General features: G+C 40.4%; 1 protein-coding gene across 9 annotated transcripts in view; it reads left to right on the top strand.

Annotated features, from left to right (window-relative positions):
- The window catches only part of LOC142564100 (uncharacterized), a 136,673-nt gene extending 124,194 nt beyond the window's left edge, over positions 1-12,479 (top strand). For all 9 annotated transcript variants that reach the window (XM_075674996.1, XM_075674972.1, XM_075674977.1 and 6 more), the window contains one exon: positions 12,059-12,479. In XM_075674996.1, the coding sequence (XP_075531111.1) occupies positions 12,059-12,163 (105 nt within the window). In that variant the 3' untranslated portion in view covers positions 12,164-12,479. The remainder of the gene's footprint in view (positions 1-12,058) is intronic.
- The last annotated feature ends 8,220 nt before the right edge of the window (positions 12,480-20,699 follow it).

Below are 20,699 nucleotides of genomic sequence, written 5' to 3'. Positions count from 1 at the left end.
TAATAGATCGAAATGAAACATGATATCAAGCAGAGCATCTCCTACAGCGTGCGAAGATTGAACAGAAAAAGTAGCCCAGTTTATATATGGTAAGTTAAAATCTCCAGCTAAAATTAACTTATCGTCTGGTTTCATGTAGCAATAAAGATATTTCTTAACTTCATCTAAGACAGCGACAGAGGAACCGAGAGGCCTATGGATAGCACCGAGGATGTATCGGAAATTGTTAGCATATACCTTACAAAAGACAGCTTCAACTGTAGCAACATCAGGCAGTTTTAAAATCTGAAATGTGCTTTTGAACAGTATAGCCACTCCGCCACCTCTTCTGTCGCAGTCTTTCCGAAAGACTTTATAGTTTCTTGGCACAAACTCGGAATCAAATATTTCTTCATCTAACCATGTCTCTGTTAGCACAACTATGTCCGGATTATGCGTTAACAGCATACCTTCCAGCTGGGAGACTTTGTTCACAACGCTACGACAATTAATACTAATTATTGTTAATGTCCTCCTATCTTCCTTTTGTGGTCATTTCTTTCTTTCAGAAATTTTGTAGCGAGCATTGTTCGCTGAGTCCCAAGCAAACGTCATACCATCTACACACAGCTTGTTAAAAAAAAGCTTGACCTTAGCTCTGTTCGATCTCTCTTCCGCTGAGCTTTCCCATAACTTCTTTCTAATATTTCGAACGGCGAAAGAAAAGTCTTCCGTGATCGAAAATTTTGTTCCCTTGAGCTTATAGCAAGCTTTTAGGACGGAACTTTTTTCGCGGTAGTCTAAAAACTTAATGATTACTGGGCAACCATTTTTGCTCTTTCTTCCAAGCCTGTGGCATCTCTCTATGCCTTTAACAGTAACATCTAGTTTTTCTTGGAACACCGTCTCGTTCACCCTCGTGATAAGAGATTCAGCAGTTTCATCGCTCTCTTCTTTTATCCCGAAAATAATCAAGTTATTCCTCCGGCTCCTGTTTTCTAGTTCATCAACCTTGTCTTGCAGGTATGTCACTTTATCTTCCAGCTCAGTCGTTGCTGATTTTAACTCGCAAATTCGCTCTTTTAGTACATTTAAGGACGCCATCTGAACCTCTAACAACTTCATCTTTTCGTTCAGTCCTGCAATATCTGCTTCAATCTTTCCTTGATTTGCCAAAATGTTGTTGATGGAAGCTGTCATATTACTCTGGCCCGAAAGAATCATCTCCAACATTTCCTTATCAGTAGGACCTGGATTTGACTCGACGTCGCCACAGTTCAGAAGGCTCTTCCTAAATGAACACACATCCAAAAGTAAATTTCTTATACTAAGTGGGCAAGGCAGCAGCAGTAGGAAACGGTCATCACTGCAATAACATTTGGCATGTAAGTATGCACTAACCTGCACGGCAAAGCAGAATGGGTTGACCATTGTGCCCGATGTGCTGCTGCCGAGCCCACTGATTCCGAACGCCAGGCTGCTGCTTCTTATACCCACTGGTGGAAGCCTATGATGCGACGTCACTGATGCCGGCGCAGGCGTAGTAGCCACAATGAGTGGCTGGAAGATGTTGTCTACGGGGCAATCAATGTCTCGTGCAGATACGTCGATGACCAGGCGCTGCATGGCAATTCCTTCTGCGCAGGTACGCGGTGCTTGCGTTTGTAGCAAGGAAGCTAGAACCTGCACGACAAAGCAGAATGGGTTGACCATTGTGTCCGATGTGCTGCTGCTGAGCCCACTGATTCCGAACGCCAGGCTGCTGCTTCTTATGCCCGCTGGTGGAAGCCTATGATGCGACGTCACTTTTGATTACTTGATTACTTTTACATCACTTTCCTCTCAACATTTATGAACACCGCTCAATTACAGTAAATGTAGAGTGAGCTGGTCTGGCTCTTTCAGTGCATCCTCTGCAACCGTTTACACACTGTTTATCTTCAGTAACAATTGCTCTTGAAAACTTTCATTGGTCATCGTCCCTCAATTTCTAGTGAGAACATCAGAAGCAACACTTGGTGTGCATGCTGGAGGGAAGGGTATTGTGGTAACAATCAAACACCTTGTGCACAATATTGTGGTCATTCAGTCATTACCTGTGCTCGCACAGTGCTTCAATGTTATGGTGCTTGGAGAAGGCGCTCCCAGTAGGGCCAATGAAAAGTTAGAGAAGTCGTCCTTCATTGTATCAACATTGAAGCGGCCGTCGCCGTCGAGCCATAGCGCTGCTGGTTCATTTCATCAGCCATATCTGATGGAGTGTTAATATGTGGAAACAAATACTTAGCAGCCGGGTTCGCCTATCTGAATATGCGCAGTACGCGAGGCTGCTGCATGGCATGACCATGGCCATTCTGCTGTAGTTCCTGCTAAAATTCAAGTGCTCAAAGCTGCATCACATTTTATAGCTGGTCTCGTCAATAAAGTAACTAGTTGCATGTAATTGGTTACTGAAAAAAGTAATTTACAGCAAGCCAGTACATGTTACCAAATAAAAAAGGAATCAAACGATTAAAAAGCTACAAAATAATTAAATACTAGTAATTAATTACAGGTAATTCATTATGTAAAAGTCTGCTAAGTGCACACACAAACTTGGTGTGCGGTGGTCGTGGAAGTTGCCGGCTGATCGACCACACACCCAAATTCCGTTTCACACACGTGGCCGTCAGTTGAAGCGGAGTCTGTGAACAAAGTTGAGGTTTGGTGTTGAGTGCGAGATACAGTGATGATAGTGGTAGGACAACTTGTGTGATTTAGTAGGAGCTTGCAGAAATTTATCAGTACTCTGGCAGGCACGTGAAGCTGTGTGAATTTTTCTTTTTTTCAAATTTTCACACTCAGTTTTACAAAAAGATGAGCCTTACACAAGTAAATATGGTAGTCAGTCAAGGACGCCGTCATCATATCTTTTATAAACTTGTAATAAGATGTGCTGCAAGAAATCTACTTTACTTTTTACAGCAAGCTTTAAAGTTTTTTCAATGGTTGTGATATTTTTTACAGGTTTCCTCCAATTAAAACATCTTTCTATATGGTTGTAAAGTATACCCTTAACTGGCATGGTGTATCATATGTGATATGTGACACTTTCCACTCATAAAATCACAACCATGCACCTTAAAAAACAGGTGTTTGGGCATTTCTGGCATAAAAGAGCTTCTGGCAATTTTTTTTTGTATGCAATACGGGGTTAAAGAGTGACAGATGTTCTCCCCACATTATGCTCAGAGCTGTCATGACACAAAGCAGCTCTGACAGCCTGCTGAGGCATCCAATCCATCATTATGCACTTGTGCTGCAAGCAACAGACATTCTCACAGGCAATGAACTCATTGACCTAAAGAAACTAAATGTGGTGGGAAACACTGCATGGACTGCGCTTCTGGTAATTGTTGTGCACCCTATGTTATAATTGGAGCAGAAAAAGGTGAAGTTTTTGTCAACGAATATCGCAACGGATGGCATCCTTAAAATTGTGAAATTTCTTTAGCCTCACATGGTACCCTCTTGCAATACTGCGATTACATCTGTCTTAAAACCAGTGATTAAGGTGTTGATTAGCCAATTTTTGTTATTTAATGAGCAGGCTGCGATGAGTACGCATTTACTGTCCACCAAAGTTGAGTGTATGAGTAGTGAAGAATGAATCATTGCAGCACTTTCATTCTTTATACATCTAACAAATTTTTGAAATTTTGCCAGTGTCACTAGTCATTTCACTAAGTATTTCTTTTTTATTTACTTAAGGGCTTGTGTAGAATTTGTGCAATGCTTTAATGCGGTCATAATTATTTAGCAAATATGCTTACACATGTACTTGTTTTTTAGAAATCCTTTCCCAAGTATATACTATGAAAGGCTTTGGCATTTCACTCTTTAATTTCCTAAAAAATCTCGTTCATGTGTATTTCAAGACTGACATTTTAAAGCTGGTGCTAATCTCAATTTCCGCTAAGTGGCTATGATTTTAACACTGTCTGCAATTCTGTAATTGCCACATGTGACTAAGTAAATGAAAAAGTTGACGGTAGAGCTAGTTGGTACTGTCCAATTTTGTTTCTTTCAGTCATTCTTTTTGTTTGTTTGTGCTGTTCTTCAGTATGCAGTTGCAATTAGCCATGCAAATTATGTCCGCTTCATCACATTGCTAATGTGGAGAGGCAGAATTGCACAGTCTTTTACAGGTGAATTATAGAATAATCTATTCAATGTGAAAAAAAAAGATGTTGGCATAGTTATTACTATAATGACTTAAAATTTCTACTTTTTATCATCACAAGTTGAGATCCGTGACCAAGTCAACAACCAAGTTGAAAAGAAGTTGAACAGTTCTAGAGACGAAGCAGATAATTTAAAGAGGGAGCTCTTTGATGTTGAGTCAGAGCTGGTACTTGCCAAGAAGGCAGCAGAAAAGGAAAAAGGTGAAAATGAGCAGCTGAAGTCCGAGGTAATCACTTTTACAAACGGCATTGGAAGCCAAGGCTACCATGCTGCATACTTATCTTCTGCAATGTGTGCAACAAACTGCCAGTCGCAGCATATTTTTGGTAGCGAAATTCACCTTTGATTGATCGAGTTCAATGTTTCGAGGATCATATCAGCTAAGGAGATGCTTCAAAAATCAAAGCGGCCCTGCTAAACTCTTAAACAAAGTTCTAGAACGTATTTTATATTAAAGCGCATCATTTCATGAACATCCTCCAGCAGGAAGTATTTGAATTTGTTGTGTATGGCAGAGTTATTGGCAGTCAAACATAAGCTTTCGATTCCTCCACGCTGTTCCTGCTCCTTCTTCCACACAATACATGTCAGGAGCTATGGAGGGGCAGGCCATTGCCCCCCAATGCTCCACCCACTATATGTCACAACACTACTTCTTTTATGTTTGTTAACATGATGGCCACTACTTCCAGATTTGGCACTAACAACTTGCTAAACTCAGAAGAAGAACCAGCACTAAAATTACCTGAGCTTATAGTAGACCATGTTGGAAAGAAAAATATTCATAGCAGGACCTCTGTGAAGAACAGACAACCGACGAAAACGTGTCACAAAGTCATGGTGGAATTGTGCTCCAGAGACCCCTTGTACATTATACAGGGTGTCCCACATTAGCCAGAGCTTAAAAATGTGCAAATGCCATGTAGCTGGACAGAACAAAGGTAATGTTATTTGCCCTCGCTTGGAGATACACTGTTTTTTTCATTCCACCTAATTATATAATTAGCCTTAATTAATTAATCAACTTCTCAAACATTATAATTAGATAAAAGGTGTCCATGAGAAAATTGTAGAGCAACATAAGGAACTCCCGATACAGCTTTCTGTTGCTCAATACGTGCTACGTAAAGGTGTTTTTCCAAGCATGAAAGAAGCCCGCGAATACATGCGAAGTGCCTCGAATGGCCAATTGCATAGCAATTTCGAGTATGTTTGCAGGCTTCTTTCCCGCTCGGAAAAACACTTTTATGTAGCATGTATTGAGTAACAGAAAGCTGTATCGAGAGTTCCTTATATTGCTCTACAATTTTCACATTATCACTTTTCATCTAACTATAATAATTGAGAAGTTGATTAAGTCTAATTATCTAATTAGATGGAATACAAAAAATAATCTGAGTATCTCCAAGCGACAGCAAACAACATTACCTTAGTTCTGTTCAGCTGTGTGGCATTAGCATATTTTTTAAGCTTGGCTCAAGTTACGTGAAACACCCTGTATTGCACATTGCCTTCAGTTCTTCTCAAAATTAGAAATCAATTGCGTAACATATTTATTTAATTCATACATACTTCTAGCCTCCATTTGGAGGCTGTTGCAGGACATGGAAAAATATATTGCATCAAAATAAGAATGACAAACTTATACACTTGTTAATTTTGTAGTTTACAAGAAGACGTAGTTGAGCAATATAATAAAAGGGTGTGACCTTTCTGAGTCAGCCCTTAAAGGTTTATGAACAGAAATACAGAAGCATAAGATAAACAACAAAAAAGTACATCAAAACCAATTAGAGACAAAATGAGGTGTCTGTAGGCGATACTGATAAATCAAGATGCGTACTCATAGACATATTTTTCCAGCATAGAAAGGAAATCCTCAGGTGAGCAAATTATAATATCACTAGGCAATGAATTCCAGTCTCTGATTGTCTGGGGAAAGAAAGAATACCTGAATGTGTCTGTGTGGAACCTGTATTCAATGAAATCTTTATGATATTTAGTTCTAGTGTTTCGCTGTTCAGTGAAAGACACATATGCACCACTGTTTAATTTGTAGCCCCCGTTAAAGAGGTGGAATAGAAACTTGAGGCGTAAGAATTTAGCACACTTGCAAATAGTCTAGAGGCAAGCTTTATCAAGGAGTTCTGTCGGAGAATCATTACGGTTGTACCTATTATAAATGAATCTGATGGCTTTTCTCTGTATTGCTTCTAGGCGTATGGGGGAACCAGCAGGTAATACCATATTCTAGTTTAGGACGAACGAATGAGGTTTATGATGATGTCAGATGTATGCAGAACTGCAAGAAATTGATTTAATCATATTCTTGCTGCCAGCTTTCAAGAAAATCAACAATTTGATACAGGCCGTTGTGTAATCAGAGACAATGAAACGCAAGCATGCAGTGCATTTCGAGTACCACAAAATGACATGAAAATCCAAGATGCAGTGTGAAAATGGCAAACCACCACACACTGTTGCATCGTCATCTCTGTGTTTAGGCAAAGAAAAGTAGTTTTTGCCTTTAAATATGAGGAGATGATTACTTTATTTATCCATACACTTGAGATTGTGCTTCTTGCATTTAACAGTGGCATTAAAAAAAGTCTTTCATGTTCATAACATGTCATGTCGACTGTAACGTGTGCATTTTTTCTGAAAATTCCTAAAAACATTACAACTGCATTAGGTTCCAGTACAAAACAAAACTGTATTAGCATAAATAATGTATTGGCATAAATAATTTCTAATATCCAATCCACATGTCGCTGCCGCTGTAGAAGCTGTGGTAGCTTTGTGCCTGTGTTGTGAATTTCTTAGGCTGCTATGGTTAGCAAGGCATTTCAATAATGTGATAGTATTTCAAATGCCATAGATAACACTTCATACGAGATGATCTGTGCTGTTCGTTGTGACAAGACAGCCTTCAATAGAGACAAATGATGCACAGTCCAAGTCCTAGTATATTACCATTATTCTTTCCTCTCTCTTACTACGGTCGGGAAAATCAGGTGCACGATGCAATCTAGGTCACGTTAGAATTGAGTAAGTGAAGTACTAATCAGTAATCCGAACTTACTTGAAAAGTGATTATGTCCCCGAGCTGTCTTTTAAGTAGGCACTGGAAGTCGCATAAAACTCCATGTCGCAACGCTTAATTAAGAAACTTTTCTGCTAATGTTTTAGTCTCCCACACATGGTTGCAAATAGCTATGCAGGCCCCCTGGCCATCATGGCAACAGCTGGCTGACCTTTCATAGGCTGTACTTAAGTTAGCTATCGGCAAGTGCACTGTGCTTTTCGTTTAAAAAAGCATGTTATATTTTGTGCACATTTGTGCTCTTTTCATATGTATTACAATATAAAGGATGTTTAGTGCTGCCATTGCGGCAATGATTGGAATGGCAGAACCTGCATGCCCATGTATGATTGCGTTTGCACACATGGGAGTTTGTGAGCCCCCTGCATTCTGTGGCCTCACTGTGATGTCAAAGCTGCTGTCAACTCATGAGGCAAATGGGCATTTGTGCTGCTGATAGGCCACTACTAGCAAAACTTGGCTTCCACCTTTTTCCACTATTAATTTCCACCAGGAGAGGTGGAAAGACATTCAATAGGAAATTGTAAACACGTTTATATACTTTTATCTTAAGCAATGATTCAGTACTACTGAAAGCACAAGCCATATGAGCATCACCTTGATGGCTGGGGCTGTACTTGTCTGCTTCTGTCTCATGCCTGCCTGCTATTTCTATTGTATAAACATGTACATCAGTACAGGTAGAAAAATTCTCATAAAGTTGTTGAGCAAAACATTTTTCACCTAACCACTGCAGGATTGGGCATTCTGGGAAGTAAGCCTTCTATTGCACCAATGAAAAGCATAGGGAAAAATTAAGGCGATCTGACTCATATGTTGGAATCTATCTGAGGTGACGTTTTCATGAAGCAGTTAATTAAATGCTATACAGCTAAGTCTTATGCATACAGTTCTTTATTTTAATCCTATGCAATGTGTCATTTTATGTAATTTTGATACACTACACTGTAAGTAACAAAGTAGCAGCCACCATTTTTCTTTACATGGCATGCTGGCAAGGAAGCCACTTAAGAAATAACGCAAGACATACTGTGGCCGGTTTTATCACATGTCACTTGTATTAAAAAACAGGTTTTAGGGGGCATAATAATACAAATCAGGGCCAGCATCATTGAAATTCACGATTTCCCTTCATGTGAATGCTATATGGCTGGTTTGCTGGAGCTCGCATCTGGCATGCATATAAACGTTTATAAATATATTTATGTATCCAGGTCACAACTTTTATGTAATGCCATGTTTGTTTAGGCAGTACACCATTTACACGCTATGCTAAAATGCAAACACCAGTTTATGCAGATGCACAGTTCAAATCATTAATGCAGCAATGTCATGAAAACAAGGTTTGATGTTTGTTGAGTGAAAAATGGTTGAGAGAGGTGTATGCAGAGAGAAGTATAACACATATATAAATTCATTTAAGCTTTCTATACCCCTTGTGTCACAGTAGAACCTACCCATTCAGGGGGATTGGCTAAGAATGGGAACTTGTTCAGTGGCCCAAAAATAGGGTAGATCGAATACTATTAAAAACTTCAAAAATTCGAAGAAGCTGTTGAATATGATTCACTTTGTGCATTAGAGATACATATGACTCTACATTATATGTGCAGGTTTTATTCGTGGTTTACTGTTTGATTACACAGAACAGAGGTGCACTCACTGGCACTACTTTGTTGGTCAAAATTTCATGCTACATATATGTACAAATGGGGTTGGCCAAATATCAGAAAATCAAAGAAGCTGTTCAATATCATGCACTGTTTATTTCATTAAGAGGTCTGTGCGCTTTAGAGGTGCTTTTTTTTTTTTTTACCCATGAGTTACCGTGAGAAATGTGCTAATTTTTGGTGATTTTCCGTTTTAACATTTTATCTAAAGACGTAGTAGTCTCAACGCCTACTGGACTACATAAAATTATAGCCCAATCACTGGTATTTTGAATGGATGTATAGCAGTAATAGCACAATTTTTGAAGATTCTTATGTGGAAACTTCAAAGGAGCACCTCAAAGAACACAGATGGAAGTAATAATTCACCATTTTTAGTATAAGTACTAAGAGTGAAATAATTTTAAATATACAAAATATGCACCTGCTTCCTAGTTTCCAGCTTTTGTTAGTCAGATCATGCAAAAAAATTACTATGAAGATTTGTTGGCATCAGTACTAGCCATAGTGATGCCCTTGCTATACGGAAAGGCATTGCAAATGTGAAGATGGGTAAGTTCCTATTGCACGGGGAACATTTATTTTTACTCATTACAGCAGGTACCTGGTTTCTGTTTAACTGCATTTTTTAGGCTCGTGAAGCAATGATTGTCAGGTCAGGGAGCATGCAGAAGCCCCCAGATATTTGATTATTACATTTGATCAGCTTTTCTGTACAAGTAAGGTGGTCTGGTCTGCGTTTGATTGATGCTAAAGCCTCGACATGCTTTCTTCAGTCTTTGTATAACTCTGTTCAGTAATGTGAAGTGTTGCACTATATTGTACAGTAGTGAATAAGGGCACTTGAACAGGCATTGTTCTAAATGCGGGAAATTAGAGAGCTAGTCAAACATTGGTCGAAGAACAGTCTGAAATCTACAGCATGGTCTTTTATAAGTGAAAACCCCACACGACAGGAAGAACTGCACTTGATAATTTGTACATACGCTGTCAAAGTGCTGATGGATAAAAGCAACCCATGGTGAAGAAAATAATGTTGCACTTGATATTAGTTGAGCGCAATCAAAATAACATGCACACGTGAGCATCTACCATTGTTTGAGACATCGTTAAAACAGCCTATACGTCAGATTGGAAAATTGACAACCCGAGAGAAGATTCTGTGTCTTCACAGCTGCTGTCATTTAAAAATTATGTTGTGAAAATTTTGCATGTTATTATTGAAGAAGTGCTAGGAGCCCTGAAAGCTAGTTTCAGTGATACCTCCATTCGAAGTTTCATTTTTCCAGACTCCCCAATCTGCCAGAAATGGTCAGATCTGACGAATAGTTAAAATTCAGTTGTCATTTTTATGGTGAAATAATGTTTCTAGTAGAATAATTACAACAGAAATGTTTCACAATGTGTAGAAAAACTGTCAGTCACGATGATAGATTTTTATAGGCGTGGTGACGAAAGAGTTAAACAATTACTTGTGATGTGTGAATTTGAATGTGACATTTTAATGTGGAGCAGGTAGCTCTCCTTTTAACGCTTAGCAGCATTGAGCACTTTTGTGCTCCAAATGAATGTATGTTTAGCAACTACAGCGTTTTCAAAGAATTTTTTCCTCCTTCCGCCACTGTCACTTAAACCAAGCACGCCTAAGTGCCTTTTTGATTCTACTGAGAGGGAGTGTTGGTGATTTCCGGATGGGTTGCCTTGAATTTCCTAGCTTAATTCGTATTCTTTCCAAAACACTGTCACTGTTTGTTTCAATGTTTGCTCCTTACAGTGTTTGTCCAAGTTCAATCACTAGAAATGTGTTTTTCGTATTCATATTAGGTGTTTGTACAGGCAGCTGTACAGTTTTTATGTTTGGGATTTATTGTTTGATTATACAGAACAAAGGTGCATTCACTGTTCATGGTCAGTCAACATGCAGTGCTGATTTGCTGGAGCTTGCATCAGGCATGCATATAAATGTTTATATATATCACCACATGCGTGATGTAAAAGTTGTGGGTTTGATTCCTGTATAAAGCCAGCAGGTCATGAAGCTAAGGAGAGCATTGGGGTTATTAGCTGTGGTTGAAATGAAAATATAGAAAATAATGAAGAGGAACTGAAAGTGGACAAAAAAAGACAACTTGTTGGCGGTGGGGACCTAGTCCACAACACACACATATATATGCATAAACGTGTACACTCACACACTCTAACAGCCACTCATTTAATTTTGAGCATCTGAAGTCCTTTAGTTAGCACTGAAATCTTAAATTTCATAGATGTAGTTGTTACATTCTGCCCCTATTGGAAAGCTCGCCTTTTCATCCATGCAGTAAGTTCAAGCTATACTTTGACTCTGTAGTTCTGAGCAGCAGGGCCAAGACTGCGAGGACTGCAAATGCAGAGCTTGTGCGGGCATAAACTTCAGGATGACACCAAAGTGCAATAGGATACTTTTAGAGGCGTTTGTCTCGCTGATTGGTCAAGGCACCACAACTTCCACAGTGCTGCATGGAATTGCTGAGACAGAGTATAGTTGATACTATGTTCTAATGTGTAAAAACATGTAAAAACAGTTATAGCAAGAAAACACAAGCAGCAAGTGACGACTGAAAAGTTTACTGAAAGGTTTGCTTGGAAGTGCAGTGCACATACGTCCAGGGGCTAGCATAATACAATTCTTTCCATTAGATTCATCAGCCACTGCACTAGGAGGCTGATCCCGGTGGTATAGCTAAAATACTGTTGAAGCAAACATTAATGTAAAAATATTTAATGGATTTCAAGAATACTGGCCCAGTTTTGTTATGCTCTCTCAGTCCATTTTTATTTTTATGCAAGTAACGTGGTAAAAGTGGCCAGTATGCCATTTGCATTCTTTTTTAGTGGTTGTCTTGCCAGGATGCCACGTAAAGAGATATATTGGTGGCTACTACTTGGAGTGAAAGGCAGCTTGAGTGATAAGAGGGCAGCGTGAGGGCTGATATTAATTTTGAGTCTAGGCAGCAAGTTCAGAGAAAGATTGCTGTTAAAACATGCATTTAAATCAAAAGATATGTTTCTGAATTCACTAATTACCATTGTTTCTGTGCAGCTGGAGAACATGCGCCTTACTGTTCAGTATCTTCAAGATGCCTTGACGGATCTGAAAAAGAAGGCAAGTTCAACAACAGCGGTGCCAAGAGTATTTGATGTTTGATTGAAGACTTGCCTTGGTCATTTCCACCTTTTTTGTGTGTGATTAAAGCTGCTATGCAGTATTTATTGCAAAAGTAAACCCCCCCTTTTTTTCCCCAAAGGTTGTGATTTCATATTCATGCCATTTCTTTTCCATCCGCAGCATTTGCTTGTTAATGGGAAATTGCAAAATTTGTGCTTTGTTTGCATCAATGATGTCGCTTTGCCCTGTGATAAATGCCAAGATATTTTCAAAAAGCTCTCTTGAGTTTAGTGTGCAATGTCAAAAATTCAATGAAATGGTATTTTTAGGCTAATAAATGTTACTTTTACTATGCTGTCTGTGTTCATTGTGAAACATGTTTTCTGGACGTACACTGCCAGTGAACAGACAGAACTGCTGCAGTATAAGTTTTATGCAAAAAAAAAAAAATCAAGATTGGGTCCAGGTTACTATGAGTGCATGTTACATAAATGGTGATAGCATTGGTTTGAATGCATGTTTGTCCCCTTAGGTGCCAATTAATTCTGTCCATTGAAAATTTAATTTGAACCCATCTAGTACTTTGCGAATCAAAACTGTACAGCTGCAGAACAAATGAAGAATTTTCAATTCTTCAGCGAGTTTTCTGAAGTTCGCAAAATGTGGACTCCATGTGAGAACTCTCTATAGGAATCTCAGATATGAGAATCTCAACTATTTCATGCCTAGAACATGTGGAAAGTGCCTATCCAGACACCTAAAATATGTGCCTGATGTATATTTCAAAAGCAATGAAAGTGAACCCGCTACATGATGACAAACTGACTCTGTGAGGACAAACATCCAGTCGTCTACCTTCAAACTAGTTTTACCGGAATACTTCACATTTATTATTCAAACTTTCAGCACAGGTCCAGTCAGTAAGTGCTTCAAGATGTTTGTGATAATTTTAATTGGTGCTTTTGATTTTGATGCACTGCCTTCATGTGCACAATTGTGCACTTATGTGAAAGGAGTTATGGTGTCAGATGCTTGATTGGCACCAACTATTTTGTTGCAAGTATATGTACCCTTTTGTCGGAGGGGAAGGGGAAAGCTATCAGAAGTGCCTTATGATTTTAGAATAGCACCACTGCATTTTTTTTTCTTTAAAGGGACTGAAACGATTTTTATGGACCTAGCTTTTTTATGGCGAAATGCAAAGCTCACCCTCAGTAGTGTTTACACCTTCAGCGGTTACTTCCAAAAGCGCGTGGATATTTAGTAGGCAGAATTTTTCTATCTGAACAGCCTCTAAAAGAAGTAAGAGTCCCTCCTCCAGCAACGCTGAGAAGTGAGAGCAATATCGCTAAACCGCCTCGCAAATTGTGATAACCGTTCATGGTTCTGCTTTCACAGGAGTGAGTGTAACTGTGGTTAACCACATACATTTTGACCTTTTCAACCACTTTTGAAAATAAAAAGCTGGTGCAATAAGTTTGCGTTGCTTTACCGACATTTCTTATATTTGTACCGCATTCTTCCCCAAGTACACATCTGCGTCATGGCTGGCTGGCCCCCGTTGTCATTGTTCTGTCGATAGATGAGCCAAGTCCGAAGGCGAAGGCAGCGCCATTTTTCTGCTCACTACAAACGAAGGCTTATCTGCACATTGTAAGTCAAGAAAAACTCATAATAATAAAAATTATACTGCATTTCAATACTAATGAAAGGACTAGGAACTGCGTACACTAGTACAAGGTCACGTGATGTACCTCTTATGCAGCTTCATGTTTTTGCCGCATGGGGCATCAAAGCTCATTTTTCACGACTTTTAGTGATGAATTAAAAATATAAGTCCATGTTTAATGAGAGAAACGTGGCTCGTTTTGGCCGCTATGATGGGGAATCATTCCATCAGCGGGGCTACTTCGATTAATCTTCTGAGCAGTTGTCTGTCCCTTTAGCACATTGAAACATTTCTAATACCTATAATGAGTTAATTCAGCTAAATGCGATTTATTAGATAGTGGAAATGGCTACCCAACTATTTTTCTGTTACAGTACAAGTGTCACCTGCCACTGGCTGACTATTTAGCTAATGAAATACCATACTTGACTATGCTTGCTATTATGAGATGGTGGTTTAATGTTTGGTGTTGTTTGTGATGAGAAATGACACTCAGAGTTGGTCCAAGCATGCTTTAAGTAAGGCATAGCTGGATAATGCACAAGCTTTTACACAGTATGCAGCAATGGTTCAGCGTCCAGCAGTTTTCAGATAAAAGCTGAAGCACCATGAAAATTCGTCTGTACAGCTTCGTACAGCAAATTTTTTAACACAGCTTCATCAGCTGTGGCATCACAAACCAAGCGGGTGCTGCTCTATCAAAATGCCTTGCTATTATGTATAGAGCTCTACACAAGTTGGTTTAACACACATGCTTAACTTGCCTAGTTAAAGAGACATCACTAAATCTATAAAAATGAAGGCCAAACTTGCACTCTAATTTCATCACGCTAAGTCAATGTGACGTGAATTTAAAAGTATTTTATTGCTTGGGTCGTTATGGCACAGTGAAAGTTCTCGAAACTTGCCAAGTTCTGTCTTCGGCTTTTTTTATAATGCAGTGTAGTCAATCTTTACAAATAAAAATTTAGATAGGCTCGAACAGACACTGTCAAAATCCATGACATTGTGGCAAATTGGTGCGAGAACTCAAGGTGGTGTTGCTCTCCACCTTTCATTTTTAACCCTTTCTTGCTTGTCAAGCCTTCTCAAATGGTAAAAGTGGCTTTTTTCATAATATAAAAGCGCAATTTACTAATATAGCGCTAATTATTTTTGTTTTAGTGTCCTTTTAAGCTGCTTTAACACAACTGACTTGAGTTTCAATGGGAATTTGTTTTGGGGCATTGGAATGGAGTTCCAAGAAGGGTTGACCATTGAGATGCCAAGGGGTCCAAAGTTGTTCATCAACAGGCACAAGATGCACTAGAGTGAAGCAGTCCCAAACGGTCAGAGATGGAAGGTATGGCCCTCTGTGGCTGTTTCCTTAGTTGGCCGAAGTTTAATGTTCAAAGACAGAGGCTAGCTTGAGGTATCACTCTCTAGCCGGCTACTCTGTGCTAGGGGAAGAGGAAAAAGAGCAGGGACAATGACAGAGGTAGGAGGCAAAGCAGCAGACTGCCTAGATTTTAAAAGCCCAGTAAGGCCTTGCTGGCCTGGAAGCTAGACTTGCAGTCACGCCAAGGGCCCATAGTCTCCTCTGACAACAGTTGGCTGTTGGGACGGACAAGAGCATCATTCAACCTCTGCTGATTTTCCTCCATGTACATGGAGGTCCATGTAAGTCCATGTAAGTCGCATAGCATGCTTTATAGATTCAAGCACTTGGCACAGGTTACAGTCTGGAGACTCGAGTATCACATAAGTGCTTGTAATGAGGGGTAAGCACCACTCCTAGCCTAAGCCTGTAGAGAAGACTGGCAAATGTCATGGCACATTGGCACACACTACTGTCAACAAAGCTGTTGGCTACATTTTGCACAAGGGTAGTTTTGCACTTAACCCATTCACATGGAGACAAAGGCAGCAAAGAGTGACTTTCACCACACACACAGCCGCTTTGTTCTATTTCACACATCTTGTGCACATTGAAAGGGTACTCAAACCCGTGCCACTCCCTCGCTTTCACACCTGCTCAACTTTCACATCGGCCCTGGTTCCACAAAACTGCCAGTACCATGTTCCCTGTGCCAATCATGCCTTGCAGGTGGACATGTCCAACTATACATCACCAAGGCACTTACACCTGCAAGAGTTGTGCCATTATACCTTTTGGATACCGAATTTTCCAGCATAAATGACTGTGAGTAGGCAGATGTAACTTGGTTAGCTGTGCATGCAAATGTAATCGCGAAACGAAACTCTAGCCGCTGATAGCGTGAGTGAGTTGTTGCCTATTGAACATGTGGCTCCTACCCATTATAGGGGACTGCCCAAGAAATGGGTGGATTATTCCAAGATATATTGAAAAATAATCTTTCTGAACTGCTATGGATGAAGTGCTGTAGAAGGCGAAATTATCTGTTAAAATTAAAGCAACAACAACAGAAAGAATCAATTATCATTAATTGAAAAGTACACAACAAAAATACGATTTTAACAGGGCATTTGGTTAAGACTCCATAAAAAAATTCCTGAACAGCCGAGCATGCATCCTTGTGACTGAATACCAGAGTGGAAACTCTGAATCAAAGTATAACAGGTTCTGTTAAGTCCAGGCTAAGTCTTTGAAGAGTAGCTCCAATATTCTTTTCCTTGCTACAGTAAAGTGGTGACAAGATAGAAGGGATTGATAAATTGTTTCTTCCTCATTACAAAAAAGAGCAGAGTAGGGAAAGCATCAAACCTGACCTGTGCAAGTTGAAGTTCAGGGAGGTAATGTGGCAATATAATTTTTTGAGGGAGACCTCAAACATTCTTGCGTTGCAGAATTCACTATGCCAGGGAAATGCCAGATGCTTATATTCTGAAAAAGCAGTCAGTACTGGGTCTGATAATGCTTTCATGATTGAATGCATCCGCTTGCTGCCATGATGTGTGCTGTCAGTGGTAGAACAGGCAGGACTGGGTCACAAAGTGATGTCTTTGCAAGTGAATCGGCAGTTTCGTTCACAAACAAACCTTGATGACTGGGTACGCAAATCAAACTAACACATTGCAGTTGAGCAGGAACTATCAAGTGGAAGAAGGAGGAGGAGGAAGTAGGGATGGAGGGAAAGACAGGGAGGTTAGCCAGTTCTCAGACAAGCTGGCTACCCTGTATAAAGTGGAAAAGCTTTAGCTTGGGCAAATCATTAGATGTGAAAAGAGAAGAGCACACAGATAGCGAGTCAAAGAATAGCAGCTACAGTAGTTGAATGGTCTGATTTATGTAGAGCTAGAATTGCTGCCATAAACTCGGCCAGAAAAATAGGCACAAACTCGAGCCACCTTAATGAAAAAGACAAGTCGAGTGCAGGACAAAATATTCCAATGCCGGACATTTCCTCCCACTGTGATGCACCTGTCGCAATGATGTTTGTTGCTTTGTAATAATTTGTTTAATGTAGCTGTACCTTTATTTTGTGGTGCAGAAGGCAAGTTGAAGAAACAAGAGACTGAGTTTCCATCTCTTCTTTCTTCCGCTTACCTTTTGCGATACAAACACTGAGAGCAAAGGTTTTGCTACCTAAGCAAAAACCCCTCCACGCTCCAAACGTGTATGGAGGGACTTTTACCCAGCGCCAGCCTGAGCTCGCCACCCGCCTTGAAGACGACTTGGCGGGAGCAACAAAATGCTGTCAGGTCTCAAAGGATAGCCTGTACATAGTTTGAAAAATACTGTGGCTAGAATGTACTAGATAGGGGGGAGTGGGTCCTGCCAGCAGATCCAGCGCGGGCTCCCCCATAGAATGAAGAATGCTACCCTTAGAATAAACCACTACTGCAGCTGCATGGAGCTTTGACAGACGTTTCACTCTGGTGCATCTAGTTTTGATACTCGGTGGCGGAAACAGTGATTTTATTCCCTACATACCTGTAGTCAATAAAATGGAGAAAGAGCGACGGAAATTATGCAAACGACGCAACGACGACGGTGCATCGATCAGGCAGCTACTGGGCCCATGAGCAAGCCTCAGCCAATGGACGCTCATAGAGACGTTGGTTCTTTATTCTATGGGGACTACTAGACTAGTCTAGTAGCGTTGGCCGAAACAACTTCATTAGCTTGATCATTGGCTTTATGATAAGGCGACGGCAGCGCCTCTGCAATTTCAGAGTTTCCTGCATCATCTTCGGTTAGGGAAAAATACTTTGCCCCCAGTGCTTGCCAAGGCTCCTTTCTATAAGTACACTCTAGTCTACTTTATAGTACACTCTACTGTGGTTATGGGTGTTATAGGGCACTGCAAAGAACCCACAGAACACCATAAACTGTTGATGTCATGGTGGATGTACTGGAATACTACCATACTATGGTTACCATGGTAGCTACCAACGTTACTAGATTGTGGTTAATACTTACGACAGCTATTACTAATAGCTGTCGTAAGTAGTAACCTGTACACTCTTAAGAAAAATTACACCCTTTTGCCACACAATACACTCTAAAAAACGTTTACACCCTTTGGGGTGTATATCTGCCACACAGCGATAATCGTCACCTGCCGTGCTTGCGTTTCCTTTCTTGAAAATGCCGCGCCTGCTACTTTCCTGTCGGCGATGCTATGTCATGCTGACAATGTGCATGCCGTTCGTTACTGGGAAGTACTGGTCTCACAGCATTAACGAAAGGAAATGCAGACACGACAGATTACGTTTATTGTGTGGAAAGACACGACTCAAAGGGCGTAAACTTTTCTTAGAGTGTAATCGCCATCTGTCTTGTCCGCATTTCCTTTCTTTAACGCGGCGAGCCCGGTACCTTCCAGCGGCGAACGGCATGCGCCTTATCAGCATGACTTGGCATTTCAGACAGGAAAGTAGTGGGCGCGGCATTTTCAAAAAAGGAACTTTTCTTAGATTGTAGAGTGTTGCTACACGATACACTCTAAAGAACGTTTACGCCCTTTGGGGTGTATATTTACCACACAATGATAATCGTCATCTGTCTTGCCCACATTTCCTTTCTTGAAAACGCCACGCCCGCTACTTTCCTGTCTGAAATGCCAGGTCATGCTGATAAGGCGCATGCCGTTCGCCACTGGGAAGTACCGGGCCCGCAGCGTTAAGAGGAAGCTTTAGCTCGGGCCCAACTCCGACGCGGCCTATTCAAATACATGTAAAAACGCAAAAACGTTTTTCTGAGATAACCCCCGGACCGATTTTAATGAAATTTGTTGCATTTGAGAGGGCAAGTGAAATTCTAGTGACTGTTGGTCGCGGAATTTCTATTTAGGTCCTGAATATTTTAGTCCTGAAGATTTTCAAAAATTCGAATGATTGAAAAAAATAGAAGCACGAAGTTTACAAATTCATAACTCTGCATCAAGAGCAGATATCGCGGTTCTGTAAACGAGATCCATCAGATCATCGAAAGCGGACAAATTCGATACGTCATTTTATATCTTACGTGAATTTGTTACGTTGTTTACATTGGGTTCTTCAAAACCTATATTTCCATTTTACTATATTTTTGACATTCATGTGTAACGTATCAATTTTGTCCGCTTTAGATGTACTATTAGATGCAGTTCACGGAATTGTATTATCGATTTTCGTTGCTGAGTTACAGAGTTGTAAACTTGATAGTTTCGTTTTTTGAAAATTTTTGATTTTTGCCAATTTTTAATAAAAAATTGACGACCTAAATCGAAAATTCGAAACCAACAGTCACTAGATTTTAGGTTTTTCTTTTAAATGCAACAAATTTCGTCAAATTTGCTGCAGTGGTTGCCGAGAAAAACGAATTCTGCTTTTACATGTATTTAGATAGGAGCACCCGAGCTAAAGCTTCCTCTTAAAGGAAATACGGACAAGACAGATGACGATTATCGTTGTGTGGCAAGATACGACCCAAAGGGTGTAATTTTGTTTTAGAGTGCACTCTTACACTCTAAAAACAGTTGCATTCTTTGGAGTGTATATTTGCCACACAACAATAATCGTCATCTGTCTTGTCCGCATTTCCTTGCTTTAATGCTACGAGCAGCTAGGGTACTTTCCAGTAACGAACGTCATGCGCGTTATCAGCATGACAGAGCATTCCCGACAGGAAAGTAACGAGCATAGCGTTTTCAAGAAAGGAAATGCAGGCAATTGACAGATGACGATTATCGTTGTGTGGAAAGTATACACTCCAAAGGGTGTAAACTTGTCTTACACTCTTAAAACGGTTGCACCCTTTGGGGTGTAAATGTGTCCCACAACGATTATCGTCATCTGCCCTGCTTGCGTTTCCTGAAAACTCGGCGCTCGCTACTTTCCTGTCGAGAATGCTGCGTTACACTGATAACGCGGCGCCGTTCGTGACTGGGAAGTACCGGGCCCGTCGCGTTAGAGAAAGGAAACGCGGGCAAGACGGATGACGATTATTGCATAGTGCACTCTTAGAAAAATGTACACCCTTTGGGGTTTATCTTGTCCCACAACAATAATCGTTATCCGTCTTGCCCGCGTTTCCTTTCTCTAACGCGGCGAGCCCGGTACTTCCCAGTCACGAACGGCGCCGCGTTATCAGTGTGACGCAGCATTTTCGACAGGAAAGTAGCGAGCGCCGAGTTTTCAGGAAAGGAAACGCAAGCAAGGCAGATGACGATTATCGTTGTGGGACAAATTTACACCCCAAAGGGTGCAACCGTTTTAAGAGTGAAGAGTGTGTAGTTCGTTTCCAAGGAAACTGAAACTAAACTAAATCTTCATGATTACCATCAGACTAATCAGCTTACTACCACAGAACACCTACAACCAATACTACACTGTTGGTTCCTTATTCCCTTGCTACTATCACCATCAGGGTTTTTCCTTCTCAATTTCCATTTGCTTTCTTTTTTCCCTTATTTCCTTTGTCGCTAGGGGGTTTGGAGTCGAGCAAATACGAAGTGACGT

This window comes from Dermacentor variabilis, chromosome 1, assembly GCF_050947875.1.
Source record: "Dermacentor variabilis isolate Ectoservices chromosome 1, ASM5094787v1, whole genome shotgun sequence".
In the NCBI taxonomy this organism is placed as follows: domain Eukaryota; kingdom Metazoa; phylum Arthropoda; class Arachnida; order Ixodida; family Ixodidae; genus Dermacentor; species Dermacentor variabilis.
The sequence above is the reverse complement of the archived record's forward strand: the minus strand, read 5'-3'. Positions and strand labels throughout refer to the sequence as shown.